At 40.9% G+C, this 27,881-nt stretch overlaps 1 protein-coding gene across 1 annotated transcript in view; it reads left to right on the top strand.

Moving 5' to 3' along the window:
* The window catches only part of LOC125951998 (A disintegrin and metalloproteinase with thrombospondin motifs 7-like), a 33,611-nt gene that overhangs the window by 4,725 nt on the left and 1,005 nt on the right, over positions 1 to 27,881 (top strand). The window contains exons 2-10 of the mRNA XM_049681191.1: positions 1,665 to 1,740; positions 6,424 to 7,268; positions 10,095 to 10,185; positions 10,259 to 10,361; positions 10,433 to 10,590; positions 23,463 to 23,661; positions 26,104 to 26,415; positions 26,530 to 27,473; positions 27,553 to 27,729. Coding sequence (XP_049537148.1) covers positions 1,665 to 1,740; positions 6,424 to 7,268; positions 10,095 to 10,185; positions 10,259 to 10,361; positions 10,433 to 10,590; positions 23,463 to 23,661; positions 26,104 to 26,415; positions 26,530 to 27,473; positions 27,553 to 27,729 — 2,905 coding nt within the window. The remainder of the gene's footprint in view (positions 1 to 1,664; positions 1,741 to 6,423; positions 7,269 to 10,094; positions 10,186 to 10,258; positions 10,362 to 10,432; positions 10,591 to 23,462; positions 23,662 to 26,103; positions 26,416 to 26,529; positions 27,474 to 27,552; positions 27,730 to 27,881) is intronic.

The following is a 27,881-nucleotide window of genomic DNA, read 5'->3' as shown; positions in this document are numbered from 1 at the left end:
TTGTTTCATGGATTATTTGTGAATACAACATGAATGCTGGAGGTAGTCTATCTATTTTATAATCCTCATCGCGTATGACGCTAACGAGGTAATGGTTTCTGATCACGTATCGTTTGCGGTAACAAAGCGGAACATTTTTTACATAGAAAAAAATGATTTTGAGGTTGTGAGATTGGAATAAGCAATGTAAGATTCCTTTCAATGCCGAGCGCACTGTTTAAAACTTTAATTTTTCATTCATGCATCGATGATGCTTCCGTGGCTATTGCATCGAAGAATTGACGGTTTCAAGAGGCTGTCGCGAGAAACATACTTGAAATGAAGTGATTGTGACGAGCATCCGGTCGGATATTATTGGATTTTGATCAGAACTTGATATTTGTTCCAGCATAGGAATAATGTTCATTCCTACAACAAGATTATAGCAGCATATATTATAAACCATGCATTGCGTATTAAGCATAAAATAAAATAGTTCATTTAAAAGTTCTGCAATATACTCCTGTTTAATCTATCGCTTTCCATTAGTACTTTGCATTCCCACTAGACTTCTGTTCTTGCTATGAGGCACATTGTGGATAGGACTGCCGAAACGCATGATGCTATTGAATCATCAAGCATCATCAGTTTACCAGAATCGAATTAATACGTTGTTGCGGTGGAACATCTATGACCAGGCATTGACGGACCTCACACTATTCCAAAAGAAGCTGTAAGTGAACAGAGTGATGCAAGCTCTTCTCTTACCACAACAATCATCAGCATTGGACTGGGTGTACTGTAACGAATTCCGGCAAGGGTATTGTGAGTTGTGTGCACATAAATTCATGAGCATATTTTATTGAATTTGCTAGGGTAATAAAGATAACAGAGCATTGCACCAAGTTGGGTTTCGAGAGAAAGCCAAGGCCTTTCATTCCTGTTGTTCCGGCCGTTCTCTGTGGTTTAAGCCTGGCGCCCATTCTTTCAAGATAGCGAGTTAGCCAATTCAGATGTGACTGATACGAAAATATCCGCATAGAGTTTCGATGATGCATTCAAGATATCGATCAAAGGAGTTGAATGATGTCTAGAAAAGCGGAACGAAACGAATAGGTCGTTACTGTTTAACCTCAACATCGTTGGTGGTACGGAAGGCAAATTTATTTCGAATCTAAAGAAATGTCTTTTTCTAATTCAACGGAATAGTACTTCAACTGTCCATCTTCTTTATTTTTTATGCATGATCGGCAATTAACTTTGAGCCGAGTTCCATATTTGAGCTTCTACGCGTGGCTAAAATAATTTTTCAATTAAACGCTAATTGGACCTTTCGCAATCACGAATTAAAGAAGCGCCATGCCTTGCGGGGGCATACTTAAGATTACTCGTCGCTGATATAAGACGCCGTGTCGTGGTCTAGATGAGAGATCACTAGTCATCGTCAATGGATGTGTCGGTGTTGAAAGGGTCACTAATCGAACTGACCAATGCTTCGGTTTCGTGCCCTTTGGTGCCAGCACACTTTTGCCAAGTGCCGTAAATAATCGTCGACTGCAATGAATCCTAAGAGATCTCAACGCATCACTCGTTGAGGCAGACACATTAAGCCATCGTTTAAACTATAAACCAAACTCTTTTTCCATCACCATCTAACTACTTGTTTCTGGCTATTTCTTTTGCAGATTCGTTTGTTGTATCGCCGCCTTCGTTGTGATCGACCAAACCGGAGCAGACTTTGCTACAAGGGAGCGGATTCGGGTAAGTGATGGCAGGAAGAGGCATAACATGGTGCACCATTCGAATCATGTTGTAACCTAAGACGGTCGGTGGCATATTCGTAAGCGAGAGCGATAGCACAAGTGCATGATGCGTATGGTATACTGTCGGGAGAGATAAAAAACGACACCTTCGCTACCATTACTTGCTCGCGGCTAATTAACAAAATGGAAAAGCATGTTCTTCTAATAGTACCCTTTCTGACCCTCGAATTCCTCGGTTAGTTCCTATGATGTACGACGACGCCATGTGTGTGGTTGAATGTACATGGATTCAACTGCGCATAATATATTTAATACAAAGTAGAGATTTAATTTAAAAATTAAGCTGCGAATTTTTTATATGATTGTTTTAAACAACATTTCAATAAATGAAAGTATTAGAAAAGGGTTAAAATATTTAAAATATGCATAGAGTATACTATTTGATGTATCAAATCTTCGGCCTAGTGCTTATTATGCTACAAAAGAATGTACGAAGCAAGCATGTGCTGCACTGAAGCATTTAGGCCAAGGAACGCAAAAAAGGAAGCACGATAGAGAAACATGGTCACACCGGTAGCAGATTGAGTTATATCTTATCAAGAGGTACCGCGGAGAACAGCTCGGAGTGAAAGTACGGGAAAAACAACAAAATACTGTTGCCGACTTCCTTATGGAATCAATTTCTTGCCTCCATTTCTTGTCTTCGTGGTCTTAAGAATTGTGGACTAACATTTCCTGGCACGCGGCGCCTCTTTTGCAGCAGGGTTTAATGTGGTGATACCATCTACCTGCGTCTACGAAGCATTAATTTCAATGCAGAAGATGAGAGGCCGACGATGGTTGGGATGTTTGGTGCAGGGGTGTTTGTAAATGTGGACGACTCGTGTAACCGACTTCACGGATGCTTAGAGCTAATGTTTGCTTAATAAACAGTGCATTTTGGAATCATGCGTGAAACAGCGACGAATCGTGGTGACAACAATTGGATGTTTTTCATTCTAAGTTTGAATTGTGTGATGCTTGCTCACATGACTGGTTGAGAAGATGCCGGATGTAAGCTATTCGGCGACTGGTTACGGCGACGCAGCCACGGCGAGATAAAGGGTGCGAGATAGTCTGTTAAATCGAACAGCTTCTCCAACACTACTGGTGTTAGTGTTACTAAGGGAGTAACTGGATCATCGGGTTAAAGCAGTTGATTATATGCCAACAAGAATAATAATCTTTTCTCATCACTATTCGTATGAAAAAATACGAATAATACTAATATGAAAGACGTCGTAGATACTGTTATTGGTTTTCACAATATCCGTTATCGTTAGGGAAATGTGTGAGTGTACATAACTCGAGCTGAACACAAACCAGAGTCAAGATTATGACTGGCACAACATTTTCCGTAATTTCACTTGTTTGACGGGAAAATCAATCAAATCAGTACTCAAAACGTGTACACGGACGGTGATAAATCAGTGGAGCGAAAATGTTTGCGTGACCTTGCCGAAAGGGCCAACCATTTTCCCACGTCCGGGGCAAGTTCACCGGCACGTCGATCGATCCAGACTCCGAAACATACTGTGCTGAGTCAACGGTCAAGCGATGCTCGACTTGAAGTGGATCACACCCTACGCCATCCAGAGAAAACTGCTTCATTATATTCTTTCTGTTGCTGTTGTCGAGGGTGGTCTTGAACAGTTACGAGACGAGAGGTCATGTGCAACTAGTGATTCTTGTGCGGAATATTTTTCTTGTCCAGGCGCCTTCAGAAATTCGGTCAAATAAGCTGCCCTTATGTGTGTTGCAATACTTTCAATCGAAGTGGACTTCTTAACAATGGAACCAGAATTCGTGGACCATCGAACGCCACTCGTCACCACGTTTGCTCTCAATAAGCCCTTAGGAATACCATCCAACTAGCTCACACTAGAGCGTCTGTGTGCAAAGAGTTTGGTGACTTTTATGATCAGACCCCCCTTCTACCCTTGGTAAGCTCTTATTAGGCAGCGAGTGTTTATCCCTTTTCCGCTTTCTGTACGACAGAGTTCTACGTTTCAAACATTACATCACGCTCTGTGTAAAGAAAATTAACATTGCCACGCAGCCGCCAATCAGCCAAAAGAAGAAAAAACAAAACCAGCCAAACACGCGACACAATCAGTTACAGCGGAAGGCATACCAGTGTTAGAGAAATTCCAGAGGATGGTGAAGTGAAAAAAGGGTTCTAAATTCCAGACCACGAAGCATCCACCGAAATGCCCCAGTTCTTATTACCGCTGCCTCTTCGATTATATGCTTGGTCGGTTGATCGTTGCTCCCGGCTTATGATTTATGGAAACAGTCGTTTTATGGTCCTTCATCGTGTGCATCGTACGCTCGCGTGTGCGTTTTTTGGGAGTCGCGAGGTTTGATGTGAGATGGAGGTGGTGAAATGCTAAAATACAATTTTGGAGTAAACAAACCGAGCTCCCGTCAAGGAGAAAGAAATATGAGTCAGAAAGGCTTAGCGTCTGTAGAAGCAAACGTATGCGCAAAGTGATGTGAGCAGGTTAATGCTATCGCGATGGATTATCTTTAAGATCTTGGAACGAAACAGGAATTAGGGTTAGGATTTTTGTCCTCGACACAACAATCGGCACATGTTTGCAGTACCAGCATAACCACACTCGTGGTAAGCGTTTCGAAAATTGATTTTTTGCTCAGTGAGCATCATCAGTATTAAGCGCAAATACGATCTTTGCTTAATTGATTTAGATGTCAACGGTTTGAAAGTAGTTAATGTTTTCTCTTGATGTGTTTTTATGTGATGAGATTTTGTCGCTATTTCATTCAACAATCCCTGGTTGACGCGATTCATTCGGTTGATGTCATCCATTCGTAAATGAAGCGCGAAACTGCTACTCAACGGGGTGCGTATCCGCGTGTGGTGGAACGAGTGGCGATCACTAACCTAAGCAATGAGATAGATGGAAGACAAGAAGAATAGCGTGCAGAAGAACAATCTGTCTTACGTTTATTTCGGGTGGCCAAGGGTGCTTGATATGATTTGTCGCCATACACATGCCGTTGCCGAACATCTGACGACGTAGAGCACATTCCAATGAGATATGGCGTGTGATGTCGTGGTTTTGAGATGGTTCGTGCGTTATTCCATGGTAATCAACTGTTTTATGCTTCTGTTTTATGTGCTCAATACTACAATTTGACATTGAAATAGAATGATGCTAGTCAGTTTATGGATCTCAGTTGATCTCTCGCGTATCGTAAGGGTTATAAACGGGAATATGCTTTTATGTGTGGTGTAGCTGTTACCATTTGCCTTTTGCCAGAGAGGGGTGAGTCAAATGAATAATCCGCCAAGGAACAAACATATGCTATCGATTATGCACCGATTATGCTAGTGTAGAATTCCAGTAGACCTATTTAAGATTTTCGCCGGGAATGGGATGGTCGGGATTCCAATTATCTCACAAATATTTAGACCACCCAAAGAGTGATGGTGCTTCATGATTGAAATGCTTGTCATAATGTTAGAAACATGTACGAGCATAATCAAACATGCCATGGACCTATTTGAATGGCTTTGTTTCAAGCGCTCATTCAACGCGGTGTCACGCGGGCAAAAGATGCTTGTAATTCACGAATTGAATATCAATGAATATTTCAAATACTATATGTTGTAAAGTAATAATCAGAATCGCGTAAAATAAAAAGATGAAAGCAGTATCGACGATGATGTTGCTGGTCATCGCGTGAAACATCCTCATCTCAAGACTCTTATGGAGATTTGTACTTTACCACACAGTACGAGCAACATTGGGCAACGAAAGGGTTTAAAGTCAAACAGAGTAGATTTGTAAACAGTAAAACTCTTGTCAAACTATCATTTGGCAAACACACGGAAGACATACCAAACGTGTTTGGTGGATATGGAGTTTGTAACTTTCGATTTTCTGCAAACGATTTTGAACGAACTTCAAATAATGTTTATTGAGAGAGTTAGCTAGTTCAAACATACTTGCCCCAATATTAAGCAATGCTTTATGCAAATGTTTTCACTAGACTTCTTCACGTTGCGTAATCGTTACCTGATGACACAGATGTTGGACAAGGGAATCGGCTTTCGAGGGTTTCGATGCACCGAAAAGAAGTAGGGTTCCCTCCAAAATAAAGCAGAGTATGAAAGGAACATTTTGACTCATCTCCACACATTAATACCAATAAGACAATTATATATTATGTAGGGTACCTTTGTAGACAAACTTTTGAATAACTTATTTAAGTTCCATACTTATCTAACCAAGTTATGACACCTAAATCTTGTACAAATAAATCTGACACAATAAAGAAGGTTTACGGACACGGAGAAATACTGCAATAATGATGTATTCTCGATGCTCATAGCTTTTCAATGAAATCAAATACTCTTTTTCCAATTCATTAATAGTCCTTGTATTGTTCAATAATGCGAATCAAGCACGAGGGAAGCAGCGTGCAATTTTCGCATATGCCTAGGACAGAAGCATAATTTTATTAATTCACCTAGCTGTCAGCAAATGTATAGACACACTACCTACAAATTTGCCACATTCACACCTGGGGAAACAGTTCTTTATTCCGAGGGTCCCTCCTTCTTTTTCGGTTCCTTTCTGCTAACCTTTTTCCTTTTCTCTCCATCTCTTCACAGATTCATCGAGAATGGTTAGAAAGACGAGCTGCGAAACGATTGAATGCCAGCGGGATAGCCTTGACGACCCCCAGAACGGCCTATATGAGGAAACTAATCAAATTCAAGAACGAAAACGAACCGCTGTCAGAGAACGATGTTTCTTTCGTTCCTCATTTTGAGATGGGCGGCGGTAATGGTGCAGTCGGTATCGATAATGGTGCAGATGTTGGTTATCCTCCGCGACCGGAAAAAGAGCTTTTGACTGGTGATGCCGAACGCTATAGGTATGAGATCGTCAGCGAGCATGAAGCTGCACCAACGGAAGCCAGTTCGAAGGAAAAGTCACGCGCGAGTTCGCAGAGTGCGAGCGAACCGACAAACCCGTTAGTTTATGTGATTCAACCTGCTGTTGAAATACCAACTGAGAATCTGGATCGGCATCACACTGCCTATGAAGTTACCAAGTCGATCGGAGCTGCCACCCAAAAGACGGAAATGACCGAACGAATTGATGCTACAGTTAAAGCGAGTCACAACGCAAACCAGAATCCGAATGTCGAGAACGAGCCTGTCGCTGAGGCGGATGATTCTACTTCCGGTTATAAATTTAAAACAACCACCGACAGGGGTCATTCTGAGACAACAAGTTTAGAATCATCTTCGGAGCATAACCACAGCACGAATGGGCAGCATAGCTTAGATCATTCAGCAAGTACACTGGACCACCGCGATCCTTTGTCAACGTCTTCAGTAGACGTGATAACAGTCAGGCATCTGTTTGGACCGTGGAGCAACTGGACACCATGCTCGAGATCTTGTGGAGGAGGTGTGAAGATGCAGTATCGAGCATGCCTGAAGAGAGAGTAAGTATCTACAGTGCTCTGAATGCGTTATAACAGCGCATCCCAAAAAGGTTTCTCTGTTTCTAAACCAAATGGCAGCCGGAAATGAAAGCCGCTAATTTGAGGTTTTGATAGCATGGTCATCAGAATATCCTTAGAATAACTGAACCCACGGATTGGGAGCAGGCTAATGCTTATTTTATTGTGGTTTTCAGAGAGCATTTGAATTTTCTGTTTTGCAAGGCAAGTTACCAACCCCACTCAATTTGATGCAATGAAACCACACGCCATGAGCGAGTTGCAACAGTTCATACAGTATGGAAGCTATTTGAATATTAAATAAAGCTGAGGGTTGGTAAGGCTATCACATTTTATTCTTCTCTTTTGTTCGTTTTTCATGTTTCACCTTGAGGAAGAACAAATTATCATTATGATTCCCTACATTAGCACTCTCAAGAGAGCATCCTCTCTGCACCAATCGAGGCGACCTATTTGCTTGGAGCGCAACAAGTGTTAGGAAGTTGATTAAATTAAATCACTCAACGTTATTAGCTCCCACTTCGCTACTACTGCGTCCAGCTACCACTGCGAGTGAAGGCTACAAATTACTTGCCAATCGAATACTAGGGCGTCCTTGGCGTCGATTGGACGGAAAAGAAATTGTCTGTACTGTGTTCCTTTTTCCACTTGCTCCTTTTCCTTCTCTCTATCATGTTCCTTTGGAGTGAAATGGAAACAATCGTCAAAGATACGGACCACGTTCATTGTTTTCCGTGTTCCTTGCTCTGTTTAGGTTCGATGTCTTAGGGGAAACTTCATCATTTGCTCGGCTATGGAGCACTTTTATCGTTTTCGATTTTGCTCGATTCAATCATGGATGCATCAAGATGACCCTCAATTTGACCCGTTTCGCGAGGTTGAGGAGTAATCAATCGATAAACTGCAAACGATTGTGCACTTTTTGCTTCGCGAATGTGCTATTCGCTATCACTTTCTCATCGTCGTTTCTCATTGGTAAGAGAATGTGGATGTTGGAAAATGTACCGGAGACACACCCTCAATTTGAGAGATTCTATCATTCATGATTGAGTTGCTTGAATGATTATGATATTATTTCAATCAGCTTAATGTATCACGCTTCCTGAAGGCCTATGGATGCGGTAGCCTCGGCACTTTGTTTTATTGTTTTTAATGAAATGACCCTTTAGTTTTAACTCACTTAGTAGTTTGGGGTATTTTCCAATAGAGAAAAAGGAATCCGATTATACCATAACTCCAAAGCTAGACGCAAATCCTCTTATTGTGCTTTTGTTCATTTTGATAATCGTTCGTCAGTAAACTCGGATTGGATGACGAACGGAAGTCAACATCCATTTGGTTTCGATGATGCCATCATAGGGAACATTATCAGAAATCCATGAAACCCAGGGCAAGATTTTTCATTTGGTTAACCAGCTTGTCTGCTTGATGTTTTTCTCTCCTCGTTCGCTGATATTTACGGCGGGTATGATTTTAAGATTCACAGGATTACAAGCAAATCAAGGTAAATCGTTTCTGGTATTCTTTCTCAGGGATGAAATAAAGACGACAAACCAACAGGAGTAATTCGGTTTTTGAGTTTTGTTCAAACTCAAAAGACGCGTTGAGTGCCGCTTATTTCACGGCGATCTCTCATGCTGAGCCTATCTCGGCATTGAAATGCATATAATTCCCACCAGCATAACGTCTCAGATTATCGTACCGTCAGCCGGAGGCGATCATTGTCAGTCACAATTATAACTGCTGCGGTGAGCATGATCATGGCCAGCACATCATTAACATGCCTCGCAAACCGATTGTATATTAGATGCAAAAGGCCAATACCGAAACTGCGTCCATAACAACAAAATAATCCCCGGAACATCCGAGACACGGTATAGTGTAAAGAAATGGGTTTCTTCTTATCAGGCATGTCGGTATCACGGGCGGCACGTTTGGCAGCAATGTAGTGGAATCGAAAGATGGAGTGGTGAAAGATGCACGGAGGATTTCAAGTGAACCGCATAGTCGTTCATCACTACCGACGATTGAGGAGCACACTCGGGTCAGCTGATGTTTGAAGATACACCTTTTACTTTCTTGCCTTCCGGCTATGTTCCCGTACGATCCTGATTAATACCAAAGCCATAACGAACGTGTCAGTTGCAGTTGCTTCCAAAACCTCTACCACTCTCCAGCAACAGTTGGTCCGGTGCTGAGCTGTCAGTTTTAATTCGGCTTCTTTCGTTTGAGCTGACAAAGTAACGATGGGAGACATCTGAATTAACGAGATCGCTTACGAGAAGCCGTCTTCATTTACCATTGGAAGGCTTGGGCACGATTAAATAATTCATACCGTTCTGTAACTGGTCAGCGACCAGCAGGCACAACGGGCTGGAGTAGATAATTCATTTCCATGTTTTCGGGCCAATTGGATGGGTGTTGACTAGATTTCAGTAACTTCGACATAACTCGCTGTCGACGATTCTTCAATTATGCTTTCAAGAATATTGAGGCAATTCTGTGATTGATGGCTTGGTTCGTAAAGCACACGCTCGATGTAGTTTTACAGTACCAAGAAGACCCACAGGTCAACTGTTCTCACAGTGAATGTGGGTGATACTCATGTTGGGATCAGGTGGCATCAATAAATGAAATGTATTCTTGGCAACTATCAGAAGAACTAAACATTTAGAAATGCACCAGATGGATATGCACATCAATCAATTGACGTTACTAAATATGAAGGCAATAATATAAATGAATTTTAGTTGAATGAAATTGATGAAAAGAGTTACGAACATATATACTTTGCTTGTTTTATTCTAGATATATCAATGGTAAAAAGAGCACAAAACCGGCAGTTGAAAGCTATGAGTGCATTGGAATCATTAAACGATATCATCTGTGTAACGAACAGGTTTGTTTAGTCGTGATTATTTGCATAAAAAATATTGGTTATATTATCATCGACACCACTACCTCTCCTTCAGGATTGCCCAGCTAGTGACGGTGACTTCCGGGATCAACAGTGTACTAGTTTTAATAATCAGTCGTTTGAAGGAAAACGTTACATCTGGGAAGCATTCGTGAAAGGTACCACAATTTATAATTGATGCCGTTCTTCATTCATTCAAATCAATAATGAGGATTGATTATACTTACAGAGGACGCCGAGTGTGAGCTGAATTGCAAACCGATTGGAATGCGTTATTTTGCAACTTTGAATAAAACAGTCATAGATGGAACATCCTGCATAAAACCAACGGACTATTTTCGACGCAGCAATGGAAGAAGAGGCATCTGTGTGGAAGGAGTTTGCAAGGTAAGAGATGATTTCATTTTTTTTAAATCCCTTTAAACGAGAGGGCTGGGTAATATAAGATTAAAGGTACACTGGTAATATAAGATTAAAGAAGTTCGTTCCTATCGCCGGTCAAATCAGCTGTTTTAATGCAAGGCCCGAGGAAAATCAGATTTTCCTTCAAAATTGCAGGCTGTAATGAAATAATATATGTTATAGAAATAATAAATATTCAGCCTCATAAAGATACTTTCCATGACCCATCAAATCAAAACAGAATTTAGTTGAACTATTTTCAACTGAACAGTTTGGAGAAATTCCTTGAATTGATTAATTTTTTCCCTTGATTGAATATTGGTGTGATCGAGCCTCGCAGTTTGGCCACCACTGATCCATGAGTTTCATGCAAGTTGTATGAAATGTACCTTTCTTGCATGAATCTTGCATGTAACGTAGGATCGGAGATCGATGTGTTGGTTATGTGCCAACTTGCCAACATAACGTACATTGATATTCAAATAATGTAAAATACATCTTTTCCATCCTATTTGCGGTGATAAATTTAGTAGATAAACTAGATTTTTAGCAGCTGTCGGGAATTCCAAAGAACAAGCGTGGTTCCTACGCCAGTTCCGGTAACGGCACATATTTGTAATTATAGAAACAGACATAGTAGGTGGAAATGTGTTATAACAATTCCATGGCGAGTATGAATATTCGCAACCTATCACCAACCAACATCGTTGGCCGTTTAAGCATTAAACTGAACAGACCTGATTCGCAGAGCAGGTACTATGATAGAGGTGGTCAGCGGAACAACATAACATAAGGGAGCACTGAACAAATGAGGTCAGCATGCGAACGCAAATCATGTGTCTTATGGTTAAAGGCGATCTTAGTCGTAGAAATTCATGGTCAAGGTCATCGTTCATGAACAGTCTGCGGAATCGAATCGATCAGGAATGTGCGTGAATTCAACGATATTGTCAATAATGTATTCAAGAAAAGCGCAGAGAATCCACAGCGTATAGGCCCACAACGAGTTCAGCTTAAATGTGTATCGAAGGAGGTATAAATAATCTATGATCAGTTCAAATGCCCGAAACCCGAAACCACATTTAAGCCCAAGTTTTTCATTTATGATAAATACAACTAATCAGCACCAATTATCCCGCAACAAAACCGAAAGCACAAATATTGAGATGAGAAAGATAGAATCATTATGAGGTTGAGCGCCAAAAAATTTGATGAATAGTGAAATGATATTACTATACTAATGTAAATGTAAAAGGACACGTAAAATACAAAGCATTTGAAGAGATGATAAGTAGTTTCCCGAATAAGTAGATTCAATTTTGCAATAAACAGTCCAGGAACGCGGAAACATCGAATTGAAACTCATAAAATGAGGAAATTGATACTCGTAAAACAGAGGCATTGAAGGTATAGTGGACACGTATCTGCTATGCAAAATTCATTCTTCATCCATCTGCGGCTAACTAAACATTGAATCGCGTAGAATGACAAAACTATTCCTTTCACACAAAAATCATCGCATCGGTTACGATCGATAGATTGGATTAGTAAGTTATTCGTATTTTGAAATGACCAAGAACACGATTTGCATAAGCCGATCTCGCCAAAAGTCGTATGATGAAGTAAGGTGAATGCAGAGCACCCGATGATATTGGCATTGTCCAATGTTCTCAGCGGGATAATACAAAGTCTAAAATATTATCCACTGCGAACGACAAACAAGTGATTGTTAGTATAAAACATAGAATTGATTAACAATATGTCTATTTCAAAGATTTTATGTCTCTCCAGCATAAAGGAGATTGGCGAATGATGTCATTTATCAAAAGACATGTATTGCATGAGGCATTTGCTAAAAAGGTACCCAAAACGATCAGCGCCCAAAATGCGCAGATGGATGTGGAATACTTAAAACTTCCACCATAAAACTAGCTCCCGGCTCTGTGTTTCCATTAGCAGCAGCAACTTATTCCTGCCGTAGATAATGGCTGAACAGATCCGAGGTCGGGGTGGAATGATTAGTGAATGATTTAACCCAGACATCTTGTCTAAATACAACTGTTTGGCCAGACAAAAATGCAGAGGTGCTATTTTGTTGGCGCCAGTTTGCGAGCTGCTCTTGACGATCCGCTGTTCTCATTGGTCGAGCGTGTTTACTGGCTATTTTTGTTTCGCATGTATTCCAATACATTGGGTATGCTTAGGGTTTTAGGAATTTGTTTGGGGGTTTCCACTCATTTTTTCAAGGCTCTCGAACTTTATTGTTTAAATGCATGTTCCATACAAAAAAAAAATCCATACGATATGTTTTAGCGTAGGATCAAATTCCATCCCTAAGAAGTGGCACTAGTTCTAAATCCAGCACTGAACACCACGCCATTTGCCAAGTAGCGTTCAATGCTATCGACTCAGTTTTCCAGTGATTCATGCTATTTCTGGTTTTTGATTTGGGAGAAATTTAGCTTCACCAGGGACAGTAATAAGCGCATTGAAGACTCTCTATTCCAATTACATTAAATAATTGTACTAAGTAAAATATTATTGCATTCTAGCCAATGTAATGACAAAAAACAATTGACGCATTTCAATCAACTGTTTGATCAATCAGCGAATCGTTGAACTCGCGAAGAAAGGCAAAAGTAGGGGGTTAATTTACTATCCCCTTTGCTTTCCCGTTCGTCTCTCTCTCTCTCCCTCTCTCTCTCAGCTGCTCACATATTGAAGCTATCTTCTCTCTTTAAATGCGGCGATTGTGTAAGGTGTGCGCTAATGTCCTCCGTTCGTTGAGCACCATGCGCTTCCATCGTTTCCATAAACACCTGATGCAGCTAGCCGGCAAGATTATACAAATAGAGAACATCTCTCTCTTACAATTTGAAGCACAATAGACACTGTTGGTCGCATTCGTTGCTCAACTGCTCGAACAAACTCTCGTGAGATGATATTTCCGTACCACGCTGGAGCGCATAGAGGCGGCGAGCATAAAAAGCAGCGAGAGTAGGATCGGTTCGAGTAGTATGGCGTGTCGTCGGCACCAAGCAGGTGTTCTGGCGAATCATCTCGGATTCGTGTTTTGAGATTACTCGGTGAATGTCGATTCCACGTTGAGTAGGGAAACGGAAAGTCTTTTGGTGCAAAACTGTGTCTCTAGGTCGGTCAGTCGGTCTTTCGCATGAGTTTTGTTTTCGATTCCTTGTGATAGTGTGCGTGAATGGGTGTGTTTGATTGAGTTCAACTACCATCTTACTAAATGAAGGAAAATACTTAGTGATAGTGGTGACGAGTCCTTGCGTTTCCGCGAATCTGCAACCAAGCGGAATCTGCTCTGAATGTTATTGTTTGTGAAGCAGTGCTGTTGCTTTGGCAGCTTGTCTTTGCCGCAAAAAAGTGCTCTGAAAATGCATCCACTTCCTGTGCATGGATTGAATAGCTGAGAAATAAGGAAAATTGTGCTTGAAGTGAACATCGACATGAGGATGTTTTGTTAAAGAAGAAGTGCGCAACATTCCTGCATGATAGTGGATGAAAAACTGTTAATGAAAAGCAGAAAAGTGAAACTGAATGATTATAGTACATTCTTACGAGCATTGAGTGATTGAAGAGGGAAATTCAACTCATAGAATGTTTTTGACGCCGAAAAGTGATTCGTTGAAGAGTCCCCGCTTATCTTAAACTCCTGTTATAATGCGGAATGTGAACACACATTCATACGTTCCTGATAAGGAGAGAGAAATGTTTCTGGACGGATAACCCACATGAATGTTACCACACACATGTTAAGCAAATTTAACACGACCACGAGATTAGAATCATGGGTAGTTTAGAGATTTAATTAAACGAAAACACGCTATCACACCATGATTTCATTGTTATCTATGAAGTTTTTTTTTAGCATATATAAGGACGGACGTGCCGTATGTTTATATCTATGAAGTTATCTTATGACAACGTAAATTAGCACCGGTTTGCTTCCAGGCATAAACAAAATCATGTTTCGCGCCAACTTACACTGCGAACTCTTTATCGAGGGTCATGAAGGTAGCGAAACGGTGCATGGGATCTCAACTTATTATAGCCGGAAGGTATCGAAATCAACAACTCCATTCTGCAGACAGCGAGTAATGTTGATTCACTTTTATATCAAGCGTGTCTTTCCATTTCAAAGTCCCTACATTATCATGTTATGTTGCTAACTTTGGCCATTTTTGGGATCTACATCTGCTTCGAGGAAGAGAGCAATAATATCAAAGCTACGTGAAGTGAAATGGTACGCGAAGTTTATTACATAATTAATTTGAAGTACACACATTTCTTAGCGGCTGGCAAATTGTAAAAGTTTGTTGTTATTTGGAAGGACTTCAATTTGAAAGGATACTGGTGGAAAAGGTATACCAGGTCGAGACTTACAGAAAACATATTCCACGAGAGAGCCAGCTACTCTTTTCTTGGGATCCCTAGCAGTGGATAATCATATTAATGTTTCACTTGGCAATATGTATAATGATGACCGTAAAGCGAGGAAATTGCAAGACATTTCTGTCTTTATGTCAGCATCGTTAGTACTTACCACGCATTAGATGGGCTTATGCTACTCCAATCAAATTAGACTGACCATCAACCGTGTACTACAAGCGCCGTACATTTCAAGGCCGTTTCATTTGGTTGAAGTTGCTATGCTATTTCCTTTTGGCATTATGTTGCAACTTAAACAAGTTCGTTCAACAACGGATAGCAATGATAAGCTTCTTCTATGAATCATTCGTTAAGGACAGAGTACATAAGAGTTTGATTATCTATATTTTCACATAAATTGGTTGAATATTCGATTGTTTAAACCATTGTGTCTGTCTGCTTAACACTGCGCGTTTATTCTTATTATAAACAAATGCTTACCCGACCATGGATGTTGAATATTTTACACTTTATTATGTAGAAGAGCTATTGCAAACCGCCAGACAAATAAGCAGCGTGTAGTAAAGCAGCTATAGAGAGTCATAGTTGATCAGACATAATGGAACTATGTCGTATGTGTTCATTTTCCGAGCCGTTTGTTTGGGGTGGAAGCCGATCACCGAAGGTTATGTGATTTTAGCCGAAACATTCCCCGGATGGTGGTCATCAGGAACCACAACGATGTGCGATGCTACGCGATAGAACCGAGCAAATTTTCCACCATTAAAATCAGGCACTCTCGGGCAATAAATTGATGCTCAGCAAAGTTTTAACTGCTCAACAGCGCGACGCGATGCAGTTTCGTGGGTGTCCTTTGGAGGATGGCTATAGTCCTGGTTGCATTTAAAAGTTTTAACGACCCAATGGTTTCGTGGCTCGCTTCGGTGGCAAACAAATGACAGATGCAGCGTTTCAGAGTAGTTTGCCGCTCGACACATAATCGCCGAGGACGCGAAGCGTTGCGGTTATCGAGGAGTAATCTATGGCTCGTATGGTTATTCCTCGTGTGTGTTTTTCTGATAAAAGCCAAACTAGCGGTAGCTGCAGCACCCAAATGAATGTCCAACAAGTTCGGCATGTATAGGCTGCCTTCAAGCATGTTTATTGGTATCGTGCATCACGGGTAGATCCTTCTCGAACCGTTCCTGGACCGTTCCTCTCAGAATTTCACTCTGCAAGAAGTGAATAGCGGTGAATTTAGTGTATGAAGCATACTATGTTATATAAACATCTCTACACGATTAATGCTGGAAGGAATAATTGTACTCTATTTTAAAAAAAAAATTCCATGATCATTGAATGTTGGAAAAGTATTCTACTTTTTGTTGATATTTGGAAACTTTTTTAATTACCTTTCATTTGAGTCTATTCTCTGTTTTCAGTCTTTTATTTTATCTGCACAATCAATACGGAGTGCTTTTTCGCCCAGTGCTTTGGGCATGGAGAGAAAATGAATTTTACTCTTTCACAGTTTGCGTAGCTACAGGGCAAAAAAGATAACGTAGATACGTGTATCAGTCGACAGATCTACCAAATTTCCATGCTTCGCTACCATTCCTGTGTTTGGGGTCGTCATTTTATTTTCTTCTGTGCTGTTAGAAGCAGAGAGAATGGAAAGTTTTAAAATGAAAAACCAACTTTTGCGAACAGCATTCTTCGCTCCGAAAGTGCGAGGGAATAAATTGTAGAATTTCGTTCTGCTTTGGGAGCCATTCTCAAATCGCCAACACATAACTTTCCTTATGCCAGCGTCTTGCAACAGAAGTTGAAAATGAATAAACTGGCCCTATGAAAATTGCCATCTTTTCTTTACGATCGGGTTCTTTTTATGTGGCGATCTATGGTTTATGGTGCCATCGGTAGAAGCGTTGCTACCGTGAATGGAAGAGGAGAGACTCAAAACATAAATCGACAGCTGCGACACTCTCGAAGATGCATAGGCGGTAACAAAGCCCAATAAGAAGCACTTGAGAGCTCCTTCGTAGCATAATTCGTCCGTTTCCGCTTAAGTGACAGTGCGTCGACAACCAAGAGACAAGGATTGCAGATCCGATTGCGATACTTTAACGCTTGTGATGTTTCAATCGCATACTATGTGCATAGTGTGTGGCGTTTTGTGGATTTACATAAGCACAACAAGCTTTCCATTGTATAAACATCTGGGTAGATGTAATAGTTTGGGCTAGTGTTATTTTAGCGAAGGATATTGAGCTTCAACTAACAACCGTTTTAATTAAGTAGATGTACTTTTTATCAATACATGTTTAGTAATTATACAATAACATTAACTAAGGGTGTATACTTTTTAAAAATTGAGTCGTACTAAAACGTGACCCCAGGCTTTATCACACCGATAATTGTTTCAATTCCATAAAGGTTATGTCGATGATTAGAGGACACGTTCTGCTGTGTTCCATATTACCAATCGCGTCTCTGTTGTCTTTTGGAAATATACTATCCAAAAATTCTGAATGTTCCTCAACACTTCACAGACAGAAAGTAACCTGGTTACGATTTTCGGCATACAGCTATATGGCTGGTAGCTGCCTTCGTTTGTACGCGATTGGCATATTCAGTTAAGCTACTGTCCAGGGCCTTTGATGGCACAGGAACGAAGTTGAAAACCAACCAAAAGTACCATGAGTCATGCGCTTCAATCTCTGCTTTATACATTGTAGCCTTCCGTTCCGTTAAAGTCGAAGCCGGAAGAGCAAAGGTTCGTTGGTTAGTTAGTTACCTGAGAGCAGTCGTGGACCACAGTGAAGGGTGTTATTTGTGGTTGAGAGGGAATGAATGGAATGGAAGCGAAAACACATGTTCCTCTAGTTTTTCGCTCGCAAGGTTGCGATTTGGAAGGTAAACAAGATAGAATACAAAGTAATTAAGTGAAACGTTTCGCTCCGTAGAGAGTTCTGGTGTGGTCAACTGGTGTGGTCATTAAGTGGTCTACTAGAAAATTGAGTGATTATTATTATTATCTACATGGACTTATTTTACGCAAACCTTCTATTGGTGTTTAAATTCAAAAAAACCCAGCATAAATGTCAAAAGGAAATGCGGATCATACATTTTCACTGCGGTAAACCCGATTTAAATAATGCAAATACTGCGAACGGTGTTCTGGGAAGATGAGATGAAGCTCCATATGCTTGACTCTAAACGGTGTGTGTTTGGACACACTCTATATGCTATCCATGATTTGATCTCAATTTGTGTGCATAAAAAAATGTTTTAAGTAAGTAAGGTCTACTGGGTAAATCGCGCCAAACCGAGCTATAATTCGTACAGATCGTATCAGAACTATTGCAGTCCGTAGTAATGATTCTATTTGTTGGCTTATAGCAGTAGCTTGTCAAATGGATAATTCAGATAGACGATTTATGGTGCAAACGCCTTTTGGTAGGGAAAGCTTTCCGGAATGGATTCACTGAGACCCTGACAGGACAGCGAACGAACAAGCTTGTGGCGCAAAAACAGTAGGTTGTTGTTCCAGGGAACACCCATTCCCGGTAGATTTGCCCGGATGACAGAGTTGTTTCTGCAGTTCGCCTTCTTCCCGAACATGTATTTTCCAGCTTTTAAGCACGATGCCCCAGGGAGCATTATTCAACGTTTCCGAGTGCTCTCTCGGACTAGAAGCGTTCAGGAATAGAAGCACACAATGCATACAGCCTATCCCCATACTATGGCTTTCTTTTGATGCACTTTAACAAGAAAGTCCACAGCGCTAGCCTGTCATTCCACGACGCTTGTTGTTAGTTGGTGAGTTGAACTTCCGAGTTCTGGGAATCGTATCGTATGCTGCGCTATTTGGCCTGTATTTTATGCTAGGCGGAATCGTGTCAAAAGCAAGGAATATGTGGAAATGTCCTTTGAAACACAAGCTTTGCTGTGAAGAACGTGCCCTATTCGGAACATACGGTGAAGTAAATCCGTCGGAAACTGATTCTAAAAACTGTTCCAACGGTCATAAGCGCCAAATTATTATAGATTGATGCTTGCTACCATTGCTACGCAGATATGATCACAGGCTATGTTTATTTTACATAGTTTGCATATCTATGATTATTCTTAAACAACTAGAATCTAGCCGACTTCTAATTTCAGTTTATTGAAATTATATTTTTAAATGCCAAAGATATCAGTTTCCTTTGGATTTCATCGTAATTGCATAGTTTTTTACTACAATCCAAATTCGCCTACAACGCAACTGTTTGTGGCAGCCATTTGCTGTTTCTCGCTGAATGTTGGCCTGCGATTGAGTTTCTATGTGCTGTAGGTCGATTTGTTCGTTGCTTATGTGATTGATATAGCTATTGCCGGAAAATTCAATTTCAATTTCAATCAAAACTCCATTCCATAGCACAATGTCAGCTGCCTCAGATTCAATCACCCTGTTTTCGTGTTTGGTTGCTGGATACTTGTCATCGAAACTAACCTTCACGAACAGTTCCTGAATATACCAGTTACAGTCTGTTAATGGCATGATTATAATTTACGCAGCAATGAATATACGATGCGCTTTATTGGTTTGGATAATTGATTTTCCTTTACATTTCAATGATTACAGGATGCTTTGTGACTGAAGCACCATGGACAAGAGCTGCAACTTTTGATCATTGCTACGGGTCCGAAAACCTCCAAATGAAAATTTATTCATCGTTCGATAGTAGAATCGCTGCAATGCAATCGTAACCAACGAGTGATGTGCGATGGAGCATACCCTTGTTTACTTAACAAAATCGAACCATTGTTAATTATGTGCGCATGTTCATAGCACGGACTGAGAATGGAGTACTTTTTCATGCTTCCGTTACGAATGATTATCACTCTATCATGGACATAATTAATTGTCTCATTGTGGTCAACAAACCGAAACCCTTTGCCTGACCTGTAAACAATTTAGTTTTTTGTGGCTTTTCTGTTTTCCAACAACACAGTTCATGTGATACATTTGAGAACTGGACATTACTGATTGATGTTGCTAATAATTTCACGAAAATCGTTTGGTTTATCCGATTATTACGATTCGAAAATATTGGTGATTATAACTTCAGAATCATGATCAACATCAACTCTACAAATGCAAAAAAATGCAATATATTTGAATTTGTTGGAACGTTGAGCGAATTATATATGTTTTTACTAAGGGTTGCCATTTTATTCAATATCATATAACTCTTTGTTCCAGAGATCACAAAAATGAAGCAAAAGGCTAATCATAAAAAACCCCATTAAAAACCTAACGGGCTTAATGAAACTTTTTGGCTAATATTGAAAGAAAGCAGCTCTTTCAGATCAAATGCAAAATAATGCCTCGAGCAAAACGTCTTTCGATGGCTTTCTCCGTAGCATCGTTACGCTGGTCCGTTGATTGATAATAGTGCTGCATCTTGCCCAACCACTTACTCACTCATGGTCTTTGATCTACGCTCTCTGCGAGCTTAACATCCGGAGGCATCTGAAAACAATAGCGATTTTTTTTACTTTGTTTGATAGACCAGTGCAAAACTGAAGCATGTCAGAAATACGTATTCGAGAAACCGTGAAATAAAGGGACCTCTTCAAATGCATCCGCAGCAGTTGTTAGAGAGGGGGAGCCGCATGAAACATTATAAAATTGTTTCTTTTCTCAAATCGTGTAGTTTTGTGTATCATATTTAAAAACATGTTATAAAATAAACGAATAATAATTATTGAAATATTTGCTGATTGAGATAGAATGAATGATTATTGCTAAAAATACAAGTAAAGCTAAAATTATAAGGACATAAAATCCTGCTATGCAGCCGAGAGTGTAAAGTTGCTGTAGCACAAAAGATGTATGTACTTTTTTCGTCGAACAGAAAGGTCTAGATACAATCCTGAGAGCAGATGCTTCTCGATAGCTAATGCCTTGAATAGAATATTGTGGCTAGGCGTAGGGCGACGAAAGCAAGGACCGTTATTAAAGAAGAGAAGGTTTTTTGTCTATAAAAGTTGGGAACCGGTCAGGTCAACCTCAACCTTAAGGTATAGAAACTCATTGAAGTATGACGTTGGAGTGGTAACACTTCGGTATTCCTTTCTATTCAAGTTAAAATACATAAAAGTAAATAGACCGAGCTTTCATATTTCCATCTAGTAAAAGGAAGCATCATTCCGTTATAACAAAGTGGAGTACATTTACTAATTAGAGGGTGGCAAGATGAAATTCAATTTGAATACAGCTTATCAATATTGTTTTACGGTTGTTTCGAAACTTTGAGAATTATTTAAAGATTTTTTCAGCATAAACTGTTCAATGTAGAATGAAATGCTTTTAGTACAAAGATTATCAACTGACTGACGTCGGTCTTATAAAGATTAATCAAAGGAACTACGAAGAAGATTTCGCAAGTAGCAAATGCAAAAACGTACAATGAGACGATCTGTACAACATCTGCCGGGACCTTAGTCAAGTTCGTTTGAGAACGACCGATAAAGTCTAGCATGGCCCATCGCTGTAAGAACCGCTCAAACTAAGACGACCATACGCGACCTCGCGCTGCTTGGAGAGCTAGGAAGGAAGAAATTCAATTATAACACTTTACGGATTATGAAACGTAATGAAGATCGACGTGACGGTAAGGACGATGGGCCATTTCGAGATAGGAAAAGAGGTGCCAAAGTAACATAAACATGACGGAGGTAAACGTTTCATGGATTTGACGGCTATAATCTTGACTAACTTAATTATCGTTTAGTGACAAGTTTGGTTTAAAAGTTTGCCAGAAAAAGTACCGTTTATCTTACTGGGAAAATCCTTCATATTCGTCATGGTGATCCATGCTTAGCTTGCACAGGGGATTTATTTGGGATCACGACAAAACAGGGTGCGGAGAGGCGAAGAGTTTCTCTCCGCATACTTCCGGCGATAAACCAACTTCAGTTGAACCAACCATAAAACTTTCCATGACTCATAAAATCTTTCTCATGCGGAATATTATTTTTAAATATCTTTTCGAAAAGTAGATTGTTGGGTCCATATTTTAGATGCATTTGTGGTTACATCCTTGATAATAAATTTAAACCCTGCCTATACAAACCACACAACGGATGATATACTATATTAATCAACGCAGGAATTTCTTTGTTCCTCTCCGCTTTTCGCAATACTGCGTAAAGTAAGGAACTTTTGCCCTTGGTGGCAAAGTTTTTTAGTTGATCTGCATTCTAACTCGTCATGAGAGAAGCCAACCTCAACACGGTCATAGTAATTTAAAAAAAGATATAACATACGTGACTATTTAATAAAGGGTTATTTGTAGTCAAATTGTCATTCAATTGATTTATAAAAACAACAAAAAGAAGCACAACGTCGAAGTCAACAATATTAACATCGAAACATTTCAAAACTTGTGGGTTGGATTATCCCAGTGTAATGGTATAGTAAGCATTGGAAAAAGGCCGGTTCTTGTGATTCCGTTTTGTGACTTAAAGTGGGCTGTGTTGCAGTCGTTATTAGTTGAAATAGGAAAAAAAGAAGCTGGACTGATTTAAATGGTGCTTAAAAATTCATTACCGCAACTCATTGCCGTCGCAGCACTAGTGGTAAGTATAATGAAACCTAAAGTTTGTGGAAAGAGAAAAAAAGACCAATTGTGTATTTCCGCGATACAGCTTTAGCAGGATTAATTTCCTCCACTTGTTCTAAGCGTTCAACATGTTACTTTCATCCTGCCACGCTCTGCCGGTTGATATATCATGCACTGCCGGATTATTTCGCTCTGCTCTTGTTTCGAAACACAGCCAGTTAGAATTCCAGCGCTGGAAACAATAATCCAAAGGCGTCGTCCTCGCGGAGGATATACATCACGCTACTAGAGCTTGGTACTATACCGATCGTTCGTTTTAAGTTGAGGTAAACCGAATGGAATGAACTGCCTATGAAGTTCTTTAGCGAGACGCGAAACATAAAACCGCGACCATTGCTGCTACCACCGTTTATTTAATTAAAGAAGCTAGACGCTGGCGTGTACTTTTCATGCTTGAAATGGCATATTAATTATTCCGACAGGATTACCGCTCGGATCTGGGCTTCACGGAAGTGTGAAAATGGAATAATTAAGTGATTTCTCGGCAAGGCTTGCGGCAACAGGTTTCATTTGAATATCGTGATAATTATTTCATCTTCGAAACCTTTTCATCGTAGGCTCACAGCCAAGGAAATGCCTTTGAACTCTCGCGTACAGTGCAAAATTAATCAATGCGCTCGTAGCGAGTTTGTATCGTTTGGTTTAATGCATATTACACAATCTTAGCAAACGACATCAAAAGTGATTTGGTTACGGGGAAATATCTGATATCTTTAATGTTTTGACATCTCCATGTAGTTTAGCTTATCCGTTATCAGTGAACCATCTTTCGATTATTTTTTTACACAGGCCGTACACAACAGTGGCGTCATATCGGGCACTTTCATGAACAATGGAGCCGTCCGGTGTGGATCCACTGTGTGTAGAACGATTCACGGTATCTACACGAAGACCAACCCCGACAATGGGTATGTACAAGTGGCCACCATACCAGCAGGAGCATCGAACGTTACGATAACAGAGCTGCAGAACAGTCAAAACTATCTAGGTAAGTTGCATAAATTCCATACTTCAGGAACGCTGTCTATTGAAGTTTCGAGAGTATTTCGCAGGCCCGCAGTAATTCTTTTATATTTGTGTGCCCCACATTATGAGGTGCTAGGTAATTGAAAATTAGAAAAGAGTCATGACAGGCTTTAGGAGATTGATTTTTCCATTATCAACGTGACTGAATAATAAATATTTATCGATCCTTCGGAGTAACTATCTCGAAGCTTGTTGTTACGTTGGTGAAACTACGGTCATCTCGCGAGTGTAAATATCGATGTTTAGCATGGGGACAGGACGCTGGACACTTATCCAGAACTGGCAGGGGAATGAAGGGTCCTCTTATCAGGGGTTACGACAAGGACTCACTCTTAAAACGACAGAGCAACTCGAGAAAGTGTCAGGGTCACTATCGCTTTCATTTCGCATAAAGTGCCCTAGGATGGAACCGTGTTTCGTATGAGATGCATGTAGCTTTTACTGCTGACACTTTGTGCAGATGGGTACACACCTTTATAGCTAATGTGACGCTTCTTTTCGCACGCGGAAGCAGAATGTTTCTCTCTCCAGTTACGACGTTTTGCGTTTCGGGCCGCGGTTGCAGGGATGAAGGTGTCGGGCGAATACGTAGCATATCTCATGAATAAATAAAGCTTGCACTGCAGGCACCTGATTTAACGACGCTTGGCATACACGGCAGATTATGCATGCTATCTGACCTTTACGAGAGTCGTTGGGACACTTAATGTTCTTATCCTAGGTGTTCTTGATTTACTGTGAAGTCTAGCACACGACCGCAATGATGGTGTTTTACTGATACATAATTCAAAACCAAGTCAAACGAAACAATTTAATCTCGTGTGCTTGAACTACGGCAGTGTTGTACTTTCGGCGCAATGAGTAGGGCAGAGGATTATTTAATTTTGAATAACCTAATGGTTGAATCACAACGTGTCGTTGTTCAAGAATAAATGTTTCCTCTGTTTATAGGAGCATTACAATTTCATAGACAATACATGTTTCATGCTGCGAGCAAATCTGAGCCAGCATATAATGCTCCAGCGAGTGACATGTACACCGAAAATAAATTATAGAATGAACGTACTGTAGTGAACGACAACCTTTCCTTGACCAAATTCTGCTAGGATCGCTTCTGTCAGGTGCGATAAACGTAGATTGATAGCTTGACAGGCGGATGCAGAACGTATTCAGAACATTAATCGGAACCGGTTGTTCGATGCTGCGGACTATGGAAGTTAGTGTTGTTTTACATACGCAATTGCAGACCTTATTCGAGCTTACGGTGCCCCACACAGACGAAGGGGCTGGCCATACGGAGCCATTTGCATCCTATCGCGATGCGATGGTAGGGCTCCGTAAAGCATTCGCGTTATACAGGCATTATTTGCGTTGCACCGTACCGAAAGGTGCAACGAAAGGAAGCAAAAAAGGATACGGAAAACGCTCGGCTCATCTGTCCATTGCACTTGCCTTAATTTATCGTTCATTTCCATCCTGAAAGTGGTGTCACTACTCACACCACCATAAGCGGCAAATTAATGCATGTAGCATCCTAGGACATTCTAGGTAGCATATAGAAAGGGTTCACTGTCTGCCCTTCAAGGGCTCGGTAACACTGGTTGCAGTTTAGTTGTTGCATCATGAAACAATGAATGAAACATGATCGACAGGAGTGTCAGGCCGTCTCACCTTTAAGTTAACAGTTCTTATGCAAACTTTGTACAGCAAACATTACGATTAAGGATTACGTGCTTAATCCGTTTATGTGTTTGCTGGTAAGGTAATACTTAGCAAAACTGTATCTTCGTAGCCAGCATGGTATATGGGCTTCCATAGTTACTAATTTAGGGACCCTTATGGAGCTACAACGAGCGGAGTTTTTGTAAATGAAACGGTTCAAACTCGAATTTTTAGTTCGATTAAGTAAAACTGAGAAGAAGCAATTCAAATCGACAAGACCAATAAATTAGAAAGCGAATAAAATAAAACCCTTTTTATTCATTTTATCCCACTCTAATAAATGATTAAAGCAAATAAAAATGGTTTGAAAGTCGTTTTAGCCAAATATTTGAAAACAATTCAGGTCACAAATAATTCAAACGTTAAAAAGCAAACACAGTATAATACTGCTGCCCTTTTCACAGCGAGGAAACATGGGTCATTCTATAGCGTTTCCGCTCAATTCATGTAGTGCAAATGCAATAAACTATTCCAACTTATCAGAGAAAATTCGTAAAATTTATTGGCAATTTATGCTCTTATGCATACAAGGCCCATGCATATGTAATGTTCACTTCCCTCTTAGTGCCGGTAGCACCCCTGCCATGCACCGGAAAAACTGTTATTTTCGTCCCGATTTTTTGCTGAGCATAACCAACCATTTTCGTTCTGTCTCTTTCGTTCTTTTCCTTCGTTTGGCCAGCACTGAAAGCGAACGATCAGCAGTTTTTCATCAACGGAGACTACACGATTTCACTGAGTGGACAGTACACAGCTGCAGGCACCGTGTTCGATTATCATCGGCTCGATGGGCTCAGTAACGGTTCCAAGAGTAGTCTCCGTAATGTGGAAGGCATCACGGAGTGGGTGACCGCTGTTGGGCCAACGAGTGAACCGGTTCAGGTGTTTCTGCTCTCCCAGTACACAAACCCGGGTGTTAAGTATGAGTATCTGCTACCGGTCAGTGCTAATCCGCCAGAGCCTTCGTCATCGGTGGAAGACCCCGTCCCGGAAGGTATGTTACAGAGGGCTGGAAGATGTTTGCTGTAAAGTTAGCTGACCTCATCCATTAGATGATGCGAAACAATATGCTTGATTATTCGCTTTTTCTACTGTTCCAATCCTGTAGTCGGGAATGAAATCTCAGAGAAGGCCAACGTGCGTGTTCCAAAGCAACGGCTTGTAGTAACTCAAAACAACAACGGTAGTACGACCGCTAGAGGTCCACGCAAGCGGAAATATCTTTGGAAGGTAATAGGATTCAGCGCCTGCAGTAAGTCCTGCGGTGGTGGGGTCCAGCAGCCCATCATCAAATGTGTCCGCGAGTCTCCAACGCGAGTCTTCTTCGCCAAACGTTGTGCTCATCTGCAGCAACCGATATTGAACGAAAATCTGATGCGCTGCAACACTCAACCGTGTCCAGCATATTGGAAGCTTGGTGAATGGGATCAATGCAACTGTGAGGAGAAATACGATGAGGTTGTGCTCAGGACACGTGAGGTCAAGTGTGTCCAAGAACTATTATCTGGCATCGTGATCCAAGTTAACAGTGGTGCCTGCATGGACGATGTACCCTCAAGCACGGAAAGCTGTGAATGTTCACGCGTTATCAAATCAACGACCACGCCAGCACCTCAGGTAGAACCTCCACGATATAAACCTACAGCCGGAAGCAATCAACATCATCGAGGACATCGTGGACACCAACAGCATAGCCTGCACCACGCTACAGAGAGAAGCGATAGTAACGCCGTGGTTAGTACACAGAATGACGGCAGCAGCTCACCGGCCACGGTCATCAGTAGAGATCATGGTCGTCAGCGGCAGGACATGAGCCACATTCATCATCGAGCGGAATCAAAGAAAACAGGCGTTTGGTTGACGGCCAACTGGAGCACACGATGCTCTACGACCTGTGGTGTTGGATTGCAAACCCGCTCGATCTTCTGTGATCGTAGCTCCTCGCACAACTCGGAACGTTGTGACCTCCGTCTAATGCCGGAAACATCTCGAGAGTGCACCAGCGATCGGGCATGCGAGTTTGGTGAATGGTTTACGGGACCCTGGACTCTTGTAAGAATCTTAACGAAGCTTAATGCAAACTGTTATGAATGTGAGATAACGTAACGTTTTCCGCTTTCGTTATATCTAGTGTTCTGGCGATTGCTTCAACTTAACCCGCTCCCGGTCGGTACTGTGTATACGCAATGAGCACATTGCGCAAGTTAGCGAATGCGATCACACGACACGACCCATATCGAACGAACCATGTGACTCCGAGGCGTTCGATGAATGTAAACCTCGGTGGCACTATTCGGAATGGACAGAGGTATGTTGCATGCTTTCTCCAGGACCAACGGAATCCTGATATTATCATCCATATATTTTGATAAATCCATTGGAAAAAGGGGAAGGGCCATTTTCTGGAAAGAACGAGACCATATCGATTGGTGGGAGTCATAAGTTAGAAGAATATATTCT

This window comes from Anopheles darlingi, chromosome 2, assembly GCF_943734745.1.
Source record: "Anopheles darlingi chromosome 2, idAnoDarlMG_H_01, whole genome shotgun sequence".
In the NCBI taxonomy this organism is placed as follows: domain Eukaryota; kingdom Metazoa; phylum Arthropoda; class Insecta; order Diptera; family Culicidae; genus Anopheles; species Anopheles darlingi.
The sequence above is the reverse complement of the archived record's forward strand: the minus strand, read 5'-3'. Positions and strand labels throughout refer to the sequence as shown.